We start from the raw sequence: 15,646 nt of genomic DNA, 5'->3' as shown, positions 1-15,646 counted from the left end.
CTGGCGGCTCCTGGCTGGCGGGCGGCTCTGGTTGGCGGCTTCTGGCTGGCGGGCGGCTCTGGCGGCTCCTGACTGGCGGGCGGCTCTGACGGCTCCTGACTGGCGGGCAGCTCTGGCGGCTCCTGACTGGCGGACGGCTCTGGTGGCTCCTGACTGGCGGGCGGCTCTGGCGGCTCCTGACTGGCGGGTGGCTCAGATGGCGCTGGGCAGACGGGCAGATCAGGCGGTGCTGGCGCCTCTGGACTGAGAGGCTCTGGCAGCACTGGACAGAGGGGCTCTGGCGCCTCTGGACTGAGGGGCTCTGGCACCTCTGGACTGAGGGGCGGAAGCTCTGGCAGCGCCGGACAGGCGGGAACCATATTTAGGCAGCCTGTTTTCCTTTGTGTTTTGTGGGTGGTTATTTTCAGTCTTTGTGTGTCTGCAGCAGATAGAACTGTTTCGGTTGTCACGTTGTATTTTTTAAGTGTTCAGTTTCTTATTAAAAAGATGAACACCAACCACGCTGTGCTTTGGTCCTCTCCTTCTTCCCCCGACGACAACCCTTACAGTGATGTCAGCAGCAGGCGCTCAGCTCGTGCACAGGCAGCAGCAGGCCAGCAGCAATTTCAGCAAATTGCAAATCATTGTTGGCTGACTGCAGCAGCAGTAGTATGCGTTTGATGAGACAAACCCAATGAATATAGTTGGTGACAAATGTTTGATCGTGAACAGAACTTACAACATCAATCAACATGTCTCAATCAAAATGGTATTGCCAGAAGTACATTTACATTACATTTAAGTCATTTAGCAGACGCTCTTATCCAGAGCGACTTACAAATTGGTGCGTTCACCTTATGACATCCAGCCACTTTACAATAGTGCATCTAAATCTTTTAAGGGGGGGGGGTGAGAAGGATTACTTTATCCTATCCTAGGTATTCCTTAAAGTGGTGGGGTTTCAGGTGTCTCCGGAAGGTGGTGATTGACTCCGCTGTCCTGGCGTCGTGAGGGAGTTTGTTCCACCATTGGGGGGCCAGAGCAGCGAACAGTTTTGACTGGGCTGAGCGGGAACTGTACTTCCTCAGTGGTAGGGAGGCGAGCAGGCCAGAGGTGGATGAACGCAGTGCCCTTGTTTGGGTGTAGGGCCTGATCAGAGCCTGGAGGTACTGAGGTGCCGTTCCCCTCACAGCTCCGTAGGCAAGTACAGAAAATAATGTGAGTCTGTACCTGAATTTAAAGGGTGGTTGATGCCAGCAATTGGGGATGATTGTAAGGCATACTGTGTATGACATCAAAAAACATTGTGCTACAGCAAAGCATATAAATAAATCAAAACTGTACAACCCCACAACTCAGGCTACATTACCACAGTTGGTTAAAAAAGTGGATAACTGCAAAAGCGCAGAAGCTACTATGGCAATGGCCACTGCAGAGCATTGTTTGCTGCTAGCATGTAACCCTTTAGGTATGGCTTGCAAAGCTGCCTTTTCAGATTCTGCGGCAGCAACAAACTTCCAAATGCGCCGCACCAAGTGCACAGGAATGATTAGCGGAGTACTGGCTCCTTATTTTCTCAGAAGGGTAACATCAGATGTGGGGGATGAGAAGTTCAGTCTCCTTTTGGATGAGTCCACTGATGTCAGTGTCTCGAAAAACCTGGGTGTGGTGATTCGGTATTTCAGTGCTAAAAAAAGAACCGTTGTGTCCATATTTCTCGGGCTGGTTGAATTGGGGGTGATGCCAGATCAATAGCAAAGGCGGTAGTTGAGTTTCTTGAGAAGTATAACCTTTAAAGGAAGAATGTGCATTGCCCAATTTGGTACTCACTCGCTGTGTATGCCAGTCTTTACAATTGGCTGTGAAGCATCCCAAGAAACCATCCCTAGGAGTGTTGAATACTCAATCTTAAACTGGTTTTTGATTACCCCAAAACGGCACGAGGCGTACAAAGCAGTACAAAGCAGTGTATGCCACCATTAATTGTGGCCAGAAACCCCTGCAGATCACCAAAGTGTGTGCCACACGTTGGCTATCGATTGAGCCTGCGGTAACTCGTATATTGAGCCAGTGGGAAGAACTGAAACCAAGGCCAGAGAGCGTTGCTACATGGTGGATGTGCTACACGCCATGTACATGGACAAGACCAACTATGTCTACCTGACATTCTTGAAATCAATCCTGTCTGACGTACAAGTTGCAGTGAAGTCATTTGAGGGAGAGCAAACAGATCCTGTCAAGCTTTTGGACAATCTGGTACACCTCTTAACATCAATTTGCAGCAGAGTAGTCAACCCTATGGTAAAAATTGATGTCCTGAAGGATGCCATTGATGGACATCTCAGTCCATCACCATACCTTCGGTACCTTTTCGAGAGCACGGTGTACCAACTCAGTCTTGCGCCAGAGGACAAAAAGGTCATTCGGAGACAGTGCATCAACTACATTGTTGCTTTAAGCAAGGAGCTCCCAGCAAGGCTCCCAGACAACCTTGAAACCTTGCGAAACATGGCCTTGTTCAGTGTTAAGGAAACGCTAAAGCTCAATAAAGGCACCACTGAAATGATTAAAGTAGCTGAGCTACTGGGATACCAGCCCCAAACAATTGATACATTGGTTCCCCAATGGAGAAATTCCATCTGTTTAGGTGGGACTCAACTGAAAATACAGTCGAGTTTTGGAGAGAAGTCAATAACTACACGGACTCTTCCGGGTCAAATTCATTTGAAGAACTGTGCAAAGCTGCACTCGCTGCCCTCTCCTTGCCACACTCAAACGCGGAGGTTGAACGGCTGTTCAGCCAAATGAGTGTGGTCAAGTCAAAGTTATAAGAAATAGAATGTATAGAATAGCACACTGTCAACTCCATACTCCTGGTGCGGTATGGACTGAAGCTGGCTGGTGATACCTGTTACCAGCATAAACTACCAAGTGAAGTTCTGCAGCAGTTTGGCACCATAGCAGCATACAGCTCTAAGGCCACTCCATCCTCTACTGCTGGTTCCAGCTCCGTGGCAATGAAGATGAAGAGGATTTCCTTGCCAACCTATGATTCATCATATTTACAGTACGTATGCAAGGAGTGGACTTTCTGGAACTGGCGGAGACACACAGCTGATGGTGGCAGTGTGTACTGCAGTGTGTGTGAAAACAGTGGCAATATCTGGAGGAAACCATTGAGCAGCTAGCCAGCCAAGCAGCACAACAACCTGGAGAGAGCTGGAGAGAGACGCCTAGCGCATACATCCTTATTTGAGTTAAGTTGCTTGTTCAATAAGATAGCATATATACCTTGTTATTAGCCTGTACCTATAATTGTTGAGCAGTTAGGTAGCATGTTAACTAACTACCAATACACTGCTTAAAACTATAATTGTTCAGAATGTGTAGGCTTAGTAGTTAAAAAATAAATAAATAAAATGTAATTGTTTAATAATTCAATGTGTTGTGTTTCAAAATAAAAATGTGATCATATAAAATGTGTTGTGTTTATATTACTTTTACAAATAAAAATATATGATAATAAACAAAGAAATATTTACTAACAAATGTCAATCATATTTTTTTCAGAGATGGCCAGTCAATTTCAGTAACTTTGTTGCGTATTCTACGTAATGACACAGTTTTACGTTATTACGTAATGACATCACAACGTAATTGAGCAACTTTTAGCAACAAATTGACCTGCCTCTAGCAATTTCGCCTGAAAATTAGTTGGTAGCACTGCACGCATGCTGGTGATAAGCGAGTTTTAGTTATGGACGAATTTAGTAAGTATCGTTCGCCGCTGGTGTCTCGATATGCCAGCAAGGAAATGGCCTACAACTTCAGTGACAGGAAGAAATTCACAACGTGGAGAAAACTGTGGATCTACCTGGCCAAAGCGGAAAAGGTGTTAGGTATTTTATAGTAACTTAGCTAGCCATCATGGGATGAACATGTACCTGTTATGCATGCCCTCGTCTGTATTTCAGTAACTAACGTTAGCTAGTTATTGTTTTGCAAATATATTTTGCAAGTCTATTGTAAAAGTTGCGACCTTGAGAGACTTCAAGTTCCCTGCTCTAAATATGGGGACCTTACAGTAAATGAACAGGTTCAGAATGTTTGCCTTTCCAAGAGAGAAGATGCGAACCATAGTAGGCAGCAGCTAAACAAGCTAGTTTTTCTAGTAGGATGCAGTGTCTTGTGATCGTCATTGCATAGTTGTGTACTGTTGGGGGTACTCGAGGACCAGGATTGGTTAACACTGGACTAGTGTAACTTACTTTACCAACTTTCAATCAACCCTGTAGTAGTCCTTCAGATTTAACGTTATCCCCTTCAATGAATCTAGCCTCTAACTTAATGTCTGGGTTCCATATATTTTTCAGCCTCGTGACCACACTGCAAAATCCAATATTCCACTGCTGTTGGGCTAAACTATTTGGAAACTGGATATATGTCTAGCTAGTCAACATGATGAGTAAAAGTGCAGACTTTGAAACCTAAATAAGTGTTGCAAAGCAAAAACCTTTAAGAGAAAAACACTAGGCAATTTTTTAAATCTAACCTTTTTTTACTTGGCAAGTCAATTAAATAAAAATTCTTATTTACCATGACGGCCAAACCCGGAGGCCAATTGTGCTCCACCCTATAGGACTCTCAATCCCGGCCTGGATGTGAGCAATTTTTTTGTTGTTGATTAGCTTAAAGACAAAAATGACTTCCACAACCCTTCTAATTTACAGGCGCGCTGTGTGTGTAATTAACGTTACTATCAGCTCATCTGTTCTGTTAGTGGAGGGGAAATGGACTACAAAAAGGTAAGGATATAGGCAGGGATAGCCAGAAATGACAAAATACAGATACATTGATCGTTATATTTTGTATCAAAATAAACGACAAAATATGTGTGCAAATAAACACTACATGGCCAAAAGTATGTGGATACTCCTTCCGATTAGTGGATTCGCTATTTCAGCCACACACGTTTCTGACAGGTGTATAAAATCGAGCACACAGGGCGGCAATCTCCATAGACAAACATTAGCAGTAGACTGGCCCATACTGTAGACTTCATGGACTTTCAACTTCATAGGATGCCACCTTTCCAACCAGTCGGTTTGTAAAATTTCTGCCCTGGTCAAGTGTTTTTGGTTACTATATAATTCTGTATGTGTTATTGCATCGTTTTGATGTCTTCACTCTTATTCTACAGTGTAGAAAATAGTAAAAGTAAAGAAAAAGAGAGCCACAAAATGAGAACCACTATACAACATTTTATAGTAAAATATTTTTATTTTTGAAAATAAAGTACATTTGGAGTTTAGTTCAGCCCAGTGTAATTCAAAATACTCTGAAGTAATTAAAACATGTGTTTTTAATACATAACATAAATTAGGCAGGTAGCCTGGTGGTTAGAGCATTGGGCCAGTATTGAATCCCCAAGCTGACAAGGTAAAAATCTGTTGTTCTGCCCCTGAGCAAGGCAGTTAACCCACTGTTCCCCGAGCGCCATGAATGTTGATTTAAGGCAGCCCCCCTGCACCTCTGATTCAGAGGGGTTGAGTTAAATATGGAAGACACATTTCAGTTGGACAACTGACTAGGTATTCCCCTTTCCCTAAATACTGGTCATCTCTGCTTATGGAGCCTTTTAGCAGCTCAGCTGACACACACGCATGCACAGGGCCATGGGGGTGTTGGAAATCTCTCTTCTCACACTCGTTAGTAGCTACTTTAAACTTGTGTCCTTATGAAAAGGAATGTACATAGTGTTCCCATACAAAACTTTGTTTTGTCAGATGTCAAGTAGCAAGTTGGGCTACAGTGTTTTTCTGTTGGGGTGGGGTTGTCTAAAATAGCCAGGCCAAAATGTCAGGGTAATAAGACACCCCCTGAGCGTTAACCTCTTTACTCTCTTCACTCCCTTCTCCTTGGCCCTTCTATGTTTGCAGATATGTAAATTGTATACAATATGGTGGAAACTGCACTGCCTACCTATCCAGAGCCAAGTAAAAAACATTGTTACTTACGGTTAAGGGGAGGGGGGAGGGAGTTGAGACGCTGCCCAGTAATGTCACTCGCTATTCTCATACACACAGGGCCAACCTCCTGATCTTCTACTCAAACACCACATTCTATTTGTCAATGGTTTTAAATAGACCTACCGTGATTGTGCTTGAATAGTTTTCCAAAGTACTCTGTGAGATATGGAGCAAAACAACAAGCTATCTAGCTATCTGTTTGAAAGTGATTGGAAAATGTTGACCCACTTTCTGAACCGTTCCACCTCACGTCCCATTGACCCACTTGGCTTACTTTTTATTACATAGGAGCCTACAATGTGCAACTACTACGAGCTGCAATGTTGCAACGATGTTTCGGCTGAATAAAATCCAGGGAACACTTGATAAAGTAGCTAGCGCTTACTCTGGGATATGCATCCAGTGTATCAGCTACAATGACAGGCTGCAGTGCTTTCCCTACACCCCTAGAGTACCATCTCTAACTGTCTCTGCTTCTCTTGCCCCCTCCCCCGCTGACCTCCAGAATCTTTGTCTGCTCCTTCTAACTCTCTCTCCTCTTCTTATCCTCCCTTCTCCAGGCTCTTGGCCTGCTCGTCACCGACGCCCAGGTGACCGAGATGGAAAGCCACGCTGAGGACATCGACTTTGCCATGGCGGCGGAGGAGGAGAGCAAGCTGAGGCACGATGTCATGGCCCACGTCCACACTTTCGCCCACTGCTGCCCCACCGCTGCTCCCATCATCCACCTGGGCGCCACTTCCTGTTACGTGGGAGACAACACGGTAAGAGAAGCCCGACAACCACGTTATTTTAGGATGAGTGTGCTTAGTGGTCATGTTTGTTTCTCATGGGTGTGTATATATACGACTGAGATTTTTATTCATATTGACTGATATACCTGCTTTTTTTCCCCCCAGGATTTGATCCTGCTTCGTGACGGTTTTGACATTCTCCTGCCGAAGGTAAATTAATTGTTTTAGACCAGGAAGGATTAATACTACTACCGCCAGGGCAGCACTAGATACTGATAGTATAGTGTAAAGTTATGTGCAACTTTGTTGAAAATGTCTGCGAACGTCAAACAAGTATGATCCTATATATCCTCATCACTTCCGTAAACTAAAAACAGTATTCTGTCTCTATAGTTGGCCAGAGTGATCGACAGACTGTCAAACTTTGCTGAAAAATACGCTGGTCTCCCCACCCTGGGTTTCACACATTACCAGTAAGTATGAACACCCCAGGAGGTTCGAACGTCTTTATTAGTCCATGAGCATGACCCTCAAAGTTGGGCTGTCGGGCTCACTTGGGCCGACGATGTCCCAGTGATTTTTCTTCAAGGTTTGTGTCTCTAGAGTTGGAAAATGTGTGATAGCAGTGCAGCAATGGTAGCGTTCTGTGTGTTATCACTCTTTATTTCATCCCTCCATCCCATTTATTTTCCCCATAGGGATTTTACCCGATGACAAACAATGTCAGGTTTGAACAATGTATTGTTCACGTATAGCCTTTAATCCTATATCATTGGAAAGCTTAGCTTCACAGCTATCCATCAGACATATTTTTGGAATGTTCAGGTCAACAGAACTTTGACCTTTGACCCCTAGGGTATATCTGTGTAAATCACTTAAAGGGAAACCCTGATGCATTTTAATCTTTGTTTGACAAGTGGTTCTGAAAGGAAGTTGAAGTTACTTTTTTAAACTTATATATAATATAACCATCTTTTGAAAGCACCAGCTACAACTATTGTTTTTTTTTTTAAATAGCCCATATTGTGCTATTGACATTAGAATGTTGGAAGCTTAGCCACAGAATTCCATGTAGTGGGGCAGATATGTTTTTGGATTGAAACTTTGATGGAGGCACCACCTTTCACACACACACTGCTAGAACAGGCCTTTTAAAAAATATTTGTAGATACAGGGCCATCACAGGATTCGCGTATTAACTCCACAGAAACCTTTTTCCTATATGGCCGCCAAGCAACTCGATAGGATCTTATTGTATCAACTTCACACGATCATACCTGTATGAATGTAACTGTAGCGTGCCCCATAATATCATAACATGCTCATAGTCATGTAGAGTACACAACCAAATGAGCCAGCTGTGCAGATATAAAGATCATTCACAGAACTGTAAGAATGTGCCTAAAAATCTGTCTGAATTGCTTATTTCTGAAGATGTCACGATCAATAACTGCAATGTTTTCTCTTCAAACATGTAAAATGGATATGTACAAGTGAAGAGTCATGGATGTGAGCTGATTAACATTCTATACAATGTTATCCTATTAACTGTTGGGAGTACCCTTTCAGAACCACTTGTCAAACAAAGATACACATGTATCAGGGTTTCCTTTTAAAGCAATTTATACAGGTAATTATGATATGTACCCTAGAAGTCAAAGGTCAAGGTTATGTTGACCTGAAAATCAAAAATGTTTTGACTGATTGGTATCTGTGAATCTAAGCTTTCCAGTGATAAATAATTAAAGGGTATATGTGAGCATATAACTTGTTGCATACTGACACATTTCTAACTCTAGTGACTATAGACTTTCAAGGTAATCACTGAGACATCGTCAGCCCAAGTGAGCCCGACCAATCTCCCCCCTGGCTCATGGACTATATGTGCCATTGTGGATACAGGTGAAGTCGGAAGTTTACATACACTTAGGTTGGAGTCATTAACTCATTTTTCAACCAATCCACAAATTTCTTGTTAACAAACTATAGTTTTGGCAAGTCGGTTAGGACATCACGTTGTGCATGACACAAGTCATTTTTCCAACTGTTGTTTACAGACAGATTATTTCACTTATAATTCACTATCACTATTCCAGTGGGTCAGAAGTTTACATGCGCTAAGTTGACTGTGCCTTTTTAACAGCTTGGAAAATTCCATAAAATTATGTCATGGCTTTAGAAGCTTCTGATAGGCCACTTGAAATCATTTGAGTCAATTGGAGGTGTACCCGTGGATGTATTTCAAGGCCTACCTTCAAACTCAGTGCCTCCTTGCTTGACATCATGGGAAAATCAAAATAAATCTTCTAAGGCCTCAGAAAAAAAATGGTAGACCTCCACAAGTCTGGTTCATCCTTGGGAGCAACCTCCAAACGCCTGAAGGTACCACGTTCATCTGCACAAAAAATAGTATGCAAGTGTAAACACCATGGGACCACGCAGCCGTCATACCTCTCTGACATTCCAAAGATTCTGAACAGCTGTTGAACTAAAGACCAATTATTTCCATTGACAATTCCCTATTGACCATTGGTACTCTATTTACTTTTTAGTTCTCCTGTCCTCTCATCTTCTAAGTTGTGTATCTTCAAAATATTCTTATATTCCTCTAGGATTAAAGCGATATATTCAGTGCACTTTAATCTCTGGCTTATTTCTGTCTTCATCTTTCTGTTTTTATTTGAATCTTTCCTTCCCCCCCCCCACATTTTATTTGAACTTTTCTTCTCACCTTTCTGTTTTTTTTTTCTCCTCCACCTCTCTCTCGCTCTCTACCAGGCCGGCCCAGTTGACCACAGTGGGTAAGAGAGCATGTCTGTGGCTCCAGGACCTGGCCATGGACATGCGGAACCTTCAGCGTGCTCGCGAAGACCTGCGTTTCCGGGGGGTGAAGGGTACTACAGGCACCCAGGCCAGCTTCCTGCAGCTCTTCCAGGGGGACCATGATAAGGTGGAGGATCTGGACAGAATGGTCACAGAGATGGCAGGCTTCAAAAAGTGAGTTTAATTTATACTTTTGTCAACAGTCTTGAGTTTCCTATCTACCACAAGTTTTGTAATTTGAGCCTAGTACAAACAGATCCCTCAACTTTTTTTATTTTTCGGTTTATGTTCTCTAATCCTGTTCATTTTTCCTCCCAGGGCCTACATGGTGACCGGACAGACGTACAGTCGTAAGGTGGACATTGACTCCCTCTCTCACCTGGCCAGCATGGGAGCCACCATCCACAAGGTCGAGATGAGATTTTACTTTAGTGGAAATCAGTTTGTCATCCTTACAGCCCTAAGTCACAAGTCTTATATACGGCGAAACAATGCCTCCTGGTGGTCTTTAACAGTAGTTGAATGAACCACAGGTAATAAATTATACTCTCCTCCTCAGATCTGCACTGACATCCGCCTGCTGGCCAACCTTAAAGAGATAGAGGAGCCTTTTGAGAAGGAGCAGATCGGTGAGTTATAAGAAGGAAATTGATCAACTTCCTACCCAGGTATAGGGGAATCTAATCCCATAACTAGGGTGACTCGATTCCTCTCTCCTTGCATCTTTCTCAAAGCGGATTGGAGCAAAAGATCAGAAGATCCTTTACCTCTGATCTTCTGCTCCAATGTGCTTTGACAAGGAGCTGTGGAGGAAGGATGTGAGGATAATATACAATAATAATATACAATTGAGTTTCGGCCCTAGATTTCACTTTGATTAAGGCACCAAACAGTAAATCATCCTGATGACTCAGAGTAAACAGCTATTTTAAGTTGTTTTCTAAATGCCAACCCATTGTTACTTGTCTGGGTCCCACTGACAAGTCTCTCCCCCTCTCCCCCACCAGGCTCCAGTGCCATGGCCTACAAGAGGAACCCAATGCGTTGTGAGCGTTGCTGTAGTCTGGCCCGCCACCTGATAGCGCTGCTTGCTGATCCCCTCCAGACCGCCTCTGTCCAGTGGCTGGAAAGAACACTAGATGACAGTGCCAACAGGAGAATCTCTCTCCCTGAGTCTTTCCTTACTGCTGACATCATCCTCAGCACCCTGCAGAACATCACTGAAGGTCTGGTGGTCTACCCCAAGGTAGAGTCATTTAGTTTTTTTTTAGATAATTAGATGTAGTAAGCTTCTCCAGACTGAAATTGAGGATAAAAACCCAATAAACCGGGATGTTTTTTACCATTGTCCTCAAGGTATTATCACCAGTGTTTTAAACCTTGTCATTTCATGAGTACACAACTGCATATCTGCACACAGAGGAACAACATTTAACTCACACTCTCTTGCAGGTCATCAGACTGTTAAACAGCCATCACTAACACAGAGGCTGCTGCCTACATACAGACATGGGCTACTTTAATAAATTGATCACTAGTCACTTTAATAATGCCACTTTAATAATGTTTACATATATTGCATTACTCATCTCATATGTATATACTGTATTTTATACTATCTGCCGCTCTGTCATTGCTCATCCATATATTTGTATATTCTTATTCCATGCTTTTACTTAGATTGTGTATTAGATTGGGGAACTGATAGATATTGCTGCACTGTCGGAACTATAAGCACAAGATTTTCGCTACACTTACATTAACATTTGCTAACCGTGTTTGTGACCAATAAAATGTGATTTGATGTTATGTAGGGGTGTAACGGTACACATTCGTATCCGAACCATTCGGTACGGGGACCTCTGTTTGGTCAGCACTTTGAGTGAATATAGCACGCACACACACACACACACACACAGTTGAAGTCAGAAGTTTACATGCACTAAGTTGACTGTGCCTTTAAACAGCTTGGAAAATTCCAGAAAATAATGCCATGGCTTTAGAAGCTTCTGACATATGAGTCAATTGGAGGTGTACCTGTGGCTGTATTTCAAGGCCTACCATCAAACTCTGTGCCTCTTTTGCTTGACATCATGGGAAAATCAGTCTGGTTCATCCTTTGGAACCATTTCCAAATGCCTGAAGGTACCACGTTCATCTGTACAAACAATATGACGCAAGTATAAATACCATGGGACCAGGCAGCTGTCATACCACTCAGGAAGGAGATGTGTTCTGTCTCCTAGAGATGAATGTACTTTGGTGCAAAAAGTGCAAATCAGTCCCAGAACAACAGCAAAGGACCTTGTGAAGATGCTGGAGGAACAGGTACAAAAGTATCTATATCCACAGTAAAACGAGTCCTATATCGACATAACCTGAAAGGCCGCTCAGCAAGGAAGAAGCCACTGCTCCATAACCGCCATAAAAAAGCCAGACTATGGTTTGCAACTGCACATGGGGACAAAGATTGTACTTTTTGGAGGAATGTCCTCTGGTCTGATGAAAAAAAACAAAAATAGAACTCTTTGGCGAAAATGACCATCGTTATGTTTGGAGGAAAAAGGGGGAGGCTTGCAAAGCCAATGAACACCATCCCAACCGTGAAGCACAGGGGTGGCAGCATCATGTTGTGGGTCTTCCAAATGGACAATGACCACAAGCATACTTCCAAAGTTGTGGCAAAATGGCTTAAGGACAAGAAAGTCAAGGTATTGGAGTGACCATTACAAAGCCCTGACCTCAATCCTATAGAAAATTTGTGGGCAGAAGTGAAAAAGCGTGTGTGAGCCAGGAGGCCTACAAACCTGGGTACACCAGCTCTGTCAGGAGGAATGGGCCAAAATTCACCCAATTTATTGTGGGATGCTTGTGGAAGGCTACCTGGAATCTTTGACCCAAGTTAAACAGTTTAAAGGCAATACACTTCATTGGTATTTGGTAACATGTAAACTTCTGACCCACTGGGAATGTGATGAAAGAAATAAAAGCTGAAGTAAATAGTTCTATACTATTTTTCTGACTTCACATTCTTACAATAAAGTGGTGATCCTAACTGCCCTCAGACAGGGAATTTTTACTAGGATTAAATGTCAGCAATTGTGAAACTGATTTTATATGTATTTGGCTAAGGTGTATGTAAACTTCCGACTTCAACTGTGTGTGTGTGTATATATCTATCTCAGAATGGGATGATCCTCCATTGTTTACATCTCCAGTTAGGGAACATTTTGGCTTCCTCGTAGAAGCAAAAATGTATTGAACTTATTAGAGCATTCATTTGCCCAAGATAAGACATGAAGAAAATGCACAAGTCATTAGTGTATTCCTTCAACTTTCTGAAGAGGCAATGGAGCGGATGCCCCTGTCTGTGTATAGCTGTACACGATGATGCTAAGGACAGCTGTCTTCTGGTAGATGGAAAGTCTTTCCCAAAAACCTTCTCAATGAAATGTTAACTACAAAGGAAAGTATTCAGACCCTTTGACTTTTTCCACATTTTGTTACGTTACAGCCTAAATCCATTTTAGAATAAATAAAAATCTACACACAATACTCCATAATGACAAAGCGAAAACATGTTACAAAATAAAACACCTTATTTACACAAGTATTCAGACCCTTTGCTATGAGACTCGTAATTGAACTCTGGTGCATCATATTTCCATTCATCATCCTTGATGTTGCTACAACTTGATTGGGGTCCATCTGTGGTAAATTCAATTGATTGGACATGATTTGGAAAGGACAACCATCTCTGCAGCACTCCACCAATCAGGCCTTTATGGTACAGTGGCCAGACGGAAGCCACTCCTCATTAAAAGGCACATGACAGCCCGCTTGGAGTTTGCCAAAAGGTACCTAAAGACTATCAGACCGTGAGAAATACGATTCTCTGGTCTGATGAAACCAAGATTGAACTCTTTGGCCAGAATGACAAATGTCACTTTTGGAGGAAACCTGGAACCATCCCTACGGTGAACCATGGTGGTGGCAGCATCATGCTGTTGGGATGTTTTTCAGCGGCAGAGACTGGAAGACTAGTCAGGATCGAGCAAAAGTAACGGCGCAAAGTACAGTGCGATCCTTGATGAAAGCCTGCTCCGGAGCTCAGACTGGGGCGAAGATTCACATTCCAACAGGGCAACGACCCTAAGCACACAGCCAAGAAAACACAGGAGTGGCTTTGGGAGTCTCTGAATGTCCTTGAGGAGCCCAGCCAGAGCCTGAACTTAAACCTGATCGATCATCTCTGGAGAGACTCTCCCCATCCAACCTGACAGAGCTTGAGATGATCCACAGAAAAGAATAGGAGAAACTCCCCAAATACAGGTATGCCAAGCTTGTTGCATCATACCCAAGAAGGCTTGAGGCTTTAATCGCTGCCAAAGGTGCTTCAACAAAGTACTGAGTAAAGTGTTTGAATACTTATATTCATTTAATATTTCATTTAAAAAATATACAGTGGGGCAAAAAAGTATTTAGTCAGCCACCAATTGTGCAAGTTCTCCCACTTTTAAAAAGATGAGAGAGGCCTGTAATTTTCATCATAGGTACAGTTCAACTATGACAGACAAAATGAGGGGGAAAAATCCAGAAAATCACATTGTAGGATTTTTAATGAATTTATTTGCAAATTATGGTGGAAAATAAGTATTTGGTCAATAACAAAAGTTTATCTCAATACTTTGTGCACCTAAATGAAAGGTTATCTTCACCCAAAAATGAAATGTATTTGTTTTTTTGCCAGACCTAAAATGTCTTGGTGCATTGTTTTTTGTGTGTTTTTGACAGTGGAAAACGGGGAAATCAGAAACCTGGAAAAACAAAAACATTTTTATTGGGCCCGACATTATATGGCTCATGATCTGTTCCTGGGTTAGTTTGACATATTTTGCCAAAACTAAAATTAACTACAGTAACTGTTGCCTTTTTAAAAATGTCCTGCTCTACTGAAACTGAACCGTGACCCCAAAACCGCAATACGTACCGAACCCTGGGTTTGGTGAACCGTTCCACTCCTAATGTAATCTATCCCTTTCTCATCATCATTTTCATCTTTCCCCCTCGCTTTCTCTCATCCTCTCTCGCGCTCTCAGGTGATAGAGAGACACATCCGTCATGAGCTTCCCTTCATGGCTACAGAGAACATCATCATGGCTATGGTGAAGGCTGGAGGCAACAGACAGGTACACACCCTTCTAGCGAAGGACATGTCTGCTGTATGAGTCAACCTTTTTTTTTAAAGGTATCCGTAACCAACAGATGCTTATCTATATTCCCAGTCAAAACCTTTGAAATGGTTGCATGTTGCGAATTTATATGTTTGTGTAATCACACAGTAACAGTTTCTCTTGCCTGTGTTCTTGCTCCAGGACTGCCATGAGAAGATCCGTGTGTTGTCCCAGCAGGCTGCAAACGTGGTGAAACAGGAGGGGGGGGACAATGACCTCTTGGCCAGGGTCCAGGCTGACCCCTACTTCGCCCCTATCCTGGGCCATCTTGACAACATCCTGGACCCCAAGACCTTCATCGGCCGCGCCCCCCAACAGGTACTATACAGAACACCCCACTACCCGTTATCTTTGTTTTTCACAACTTGGCCTCAAGAGTATTGTAAAATCTTTAGTTTAACCTTTAGTTAAACAGAAAATAATCTCCAGCACACTTGGTACAGATTTCATGGTGGCAAAATATCCATTCAATCTGAGCATCACCAGTGTGCTCTTTGGTATTTAGTAGAGTATACAGATTTTCTCCATGCGCTTATAGTTGACGCATCCTAACTCATCATTCTGTCTCCCTCTCAGGTGGTGAGGTTTCTCTCTGAGGAGGTACGTCCTCTGCTGGAACCTTACAAGGCCGAGATTGACGTCAAATTTGAGCTGGAGCTCTAAAACAGGGGACACTGACCTAAAAAACAACTAATTTAACACTAACTTAGTTTTAACCAATTCTGAAATTGTTATATTATTTTGTGTGGCCTTTTCACTAAAACACATACTCTTACACATCAAAATAAACCTCATGACTGACTAATTGCATGCTGTATTGTAAGACAATAAAAGACTGAAATCAAAA

General features: G+C 42.8%; 1 protein-coding gene across 2 annotated transcripts in view; it reads left to right on the top strand.

Moving 5' to 3' along the window:
* The window catches only part of LOC115110114 (adenylosuccinate lyase-like), a 22,841-nt gene extending 7,195 nt beyond the window's left edge, over nucleotides 1-15,646 (top strand). The window contains exons 1-11 of one of the 2 annotated variants that reach the window (XM_029635485.2): nucleotides 3,631-3,871; nucleotides 6,569-6,772; nucleotides 6,908-6,952; nucleotides 7,136-7,215; nucleotides 9,521-9,739; nucleotides 9,884-9,974; nucleotides 10,125-10,194; nucleotides 10,573-10,811; nucleotides 14,665-14,754; nucleotides 14,941-15,117; nucleotides 15,376-15,646. In XM_029635485.2, the coding sequence (XP_029491345.2) occupies nucleotides 3,737-3,871; nucleotides 6,569-6,772; nucleotides 6,908-6,952; nucleotides 7,136-7,215; nucleotides 9,521-9,739; nucleotides 9,884-9,974; nucleotides 10,125-10,194; nucleotides 10,573-10,811; nucleotides 14,665-14,754; nucleotides 14,941-15,117; nucleotides 15,376-15,462 (1,437 nt within the window). In that variant the 5' untranslated portion in view covers nucleotides 3,631-3,736 and the 3' untranslated portion in view covers nucleotides 15,463-15,646. Of the gene's footprint in view, nucleotides 1-3,630; nucleotides 3,872-6,568; nucleotides 6,773-6,907; nucleotides 6,953-7,135; nucleotides 7,216-9,520; nucleotides 9,740-9,883; nucleotides 9,975-10,124; nucleotides 10,195-10,572; nucleotides 10,812-14,664; nucleotides 14,755-14,940; nucleotides 15,118-15,375 lie in introns of those variants that run through there. The other variant, XM_029635486.2, reaches the window with a different exon arrangement.

Source organism: Oncorhynchus nerka, linkage group LG26 (genome assembly GCF_034236695.1).
Source record: "Oncorhynchus nerka isolate Pitt River linkage group LG26, Oner_Uvic_2.0, whole genome shotgun sequence".
Classification (NCBI taxonomy): Eukaryota; Metazoa; Chordata; class Actinopteri; order Salmoniformes; family Salmonidae; genus Oncorhynchus; species Oncorhynchus nerka.
Note: the sequence above shows the minus strand (reverse complement) of the source record. Positions and strands in the feature narration are given on the sequence as shown.